The sequence below is a fragment of the Panthera onca genome, chromosome Y, assembly GCF_046562875.1.
Source record: "Panthera onca isolate mPanOnc1 chromosome Y, mPanOnc1 haplotype 2, whole genome shotgun sequence".
Classification (NCBI taxonomy): domain Eukaryota; kingdom Metazoa; phylum Chordata; class Mammalia; order Carnivora; family Felidae; genus Panthera; species Panthera onca.
Genome location: NC_138358.1, coordinates 14,609,157 through 14,610,936, shown reverse-complemented (window position 1 = coordinate 14,610,936; position 1,780 = coordinate 14,609,157). Strand labels below are relative to the sequence as shown.

Sequence of the window (1,780 nt, the reverse complement as noted above, 5' to 3'; positions counted from 1 at the left end):
CAGAAAGAGTGGCAGTGAAAAAAGGAAAGAAAGAAAGAAAGAAAATGAGGTGTGAGGAGCCGGGAGTTGGGTGAACAACAAGGAAATTCTAGCTTTATTACACAAGCATGGAACCAAATTCCTTTGGAGGGGGTGGGGGTGGAATTCTGACGACTTCAGACCAAGGAGGGAACAAGAGAGAACATGGATCTGCCCCTACAGTCCTGGAGACATCTCAGTCTGGGGTTAGGACGAAAGGGGACCTCCCTTGCGGTCCAGGGGTATCCTCCCTCCGCAGACCCGGTGCTGGGAAGCAGCAGAGGGCACAGCTGCCCCGGAGTCCCAAAAGGCGGCGCCGCATCCCTGGGGCGCTGGCCTGGACCGTCTGGTGCTTCTTCGCCCATAAAGTGCACTAGGGGACGCGGTTCCTGCTGTCCCTGGTTCATCCCTCCAGGCACAACCCGTCCCGGGGCTGAGAGGTCGCGCGGCGGTGGCCTGCATCTCACGCCCAGGCACTGGGAAGCGGCGGAGTCTCACCACGGGTTCCAGGTTCACTCCCAGGACTTGGCGCGCCTGGCGCCGCGCTTCTGCCAGGCTGCTCTCGACCCACACGTCGCCGACTACGCGGATGGTGGGGAAGGTGGTCAACGTCGGGGTGGCCGCCCTCCCACTCTCCTCCAGGGTGCGGCCCCTGGAGCAGGGCCCGGGTTCCGCGGGCTTACGGGGGCTGCTGTCCTCGCGGGACGGTGGCGGCGGGGGCGGCACCTTCCTCTGGCCGACCGCCACCTTGCGGGCTCCGTGGCGCCTCCGCCTGGCAGCTGGCCGGCGCGTCTGGAGGCGGGCCTCGGGGGGCTGGTGCCGGGGGTCCGGGACCAGGGCCAGGAGGGAGGAGTAGCCGTAGACGTCCTTGCTGAGCAGGATGTGGGGGGAGAACTGGTGCTTGAGGCTGCAGAGTAGCTCCAGAGCTCCGCGTCTGAGCTCATGAACTCCGTGCTGCCGGGCAGGAATAGCTTGAAAGTGTCGATCAGCGCCTTGGTGCTGTTGGCCAGCGACAGTCGCGACGGTTGCCACCGCATGTACACCACCTTCTCCTCAGGCGCCTCCAGCGCGGCCCCTCCTGCAGCGCTAGAGGCTCCTCCCCCGGCGGCCGGGGCCAGGGCCTCGCCAGGCCAGCGCCGCCTCCTCTTCATGCTGCTCAGGATGTGAGGCCGCTAGGGGCCGCCCGCGCTTGCCAGGTCTCGCAGCCGCCGCAGGGCCCTGATGAATTTCCTACCATGAAGCCAAATCAGGCGGCAGGCTGTGAGAGTTACACCGCAGTTGCTAGGAGACCAGGCGCTTTGTGAGGTCACAATGTCTGCATATCTTATCACGGTGGGCTGCCCAAAGCAGCCTTAGGTTTGGCTGTGTTTAAGACTATGCCCTTGAGAAAGACCTGCACGTAATATTACCTGAGAAGGCCCATAATTCTTCACGAGTTCAAGAGGGTTGTCCTAGAGGTGAATGCACGGGTGCTTCAGCCTACATTAATTCCATCTAACATGAAATGACACTTAGCGGTGGACAGTACACACAACTTGCAATCAAACATGACTCTAAGAGGGTTTTAGCTAATAAAATGCCTTGTCATGCAACGCGCAGAAAGCCAATTTGAAATAACTACTCTACCCTTTCAAAGAATACCGATATACTGTGCCTTGCTTAGGGTTCCATACGTGTGTTGCTACAGCTCACAGTTCAGGAAGCTGTTTTTCACAGCAGCAGCAAACAGTTTGCCTAGTTAGTATCCATGCTCACTTTCATG

The 1,780-nt window shown here is 59.8% G+C and overlaps 1 protein-coding gene across 1 annotated transcript; it reads right to left on the bottom strand.

Moving 5' to 3' along the window:
* Positions 1-225: 225 nt before the first annotated feature.
* On the bottom strand, positions 226-1,208 carry LOC145714911 (uncharacterized). Its single transcript, XM_081794441.1, has 2 exons — positions 1,055-1,208; positions 226-845 (listed from the first exon to the last, which is right to left on the bottom strand). Exons 1-2 carry the CDS (start codon positions 1,167-1,169, stop codon positions 226-228), a joined length of 735 nt encoding a protein of 244 aa, XP_081650567.1. The 5' UTR covers positions 1,170-1,208.
* Between the last annotated feature and the right edge of the window lie 572 nt (positions 1,209-1,780).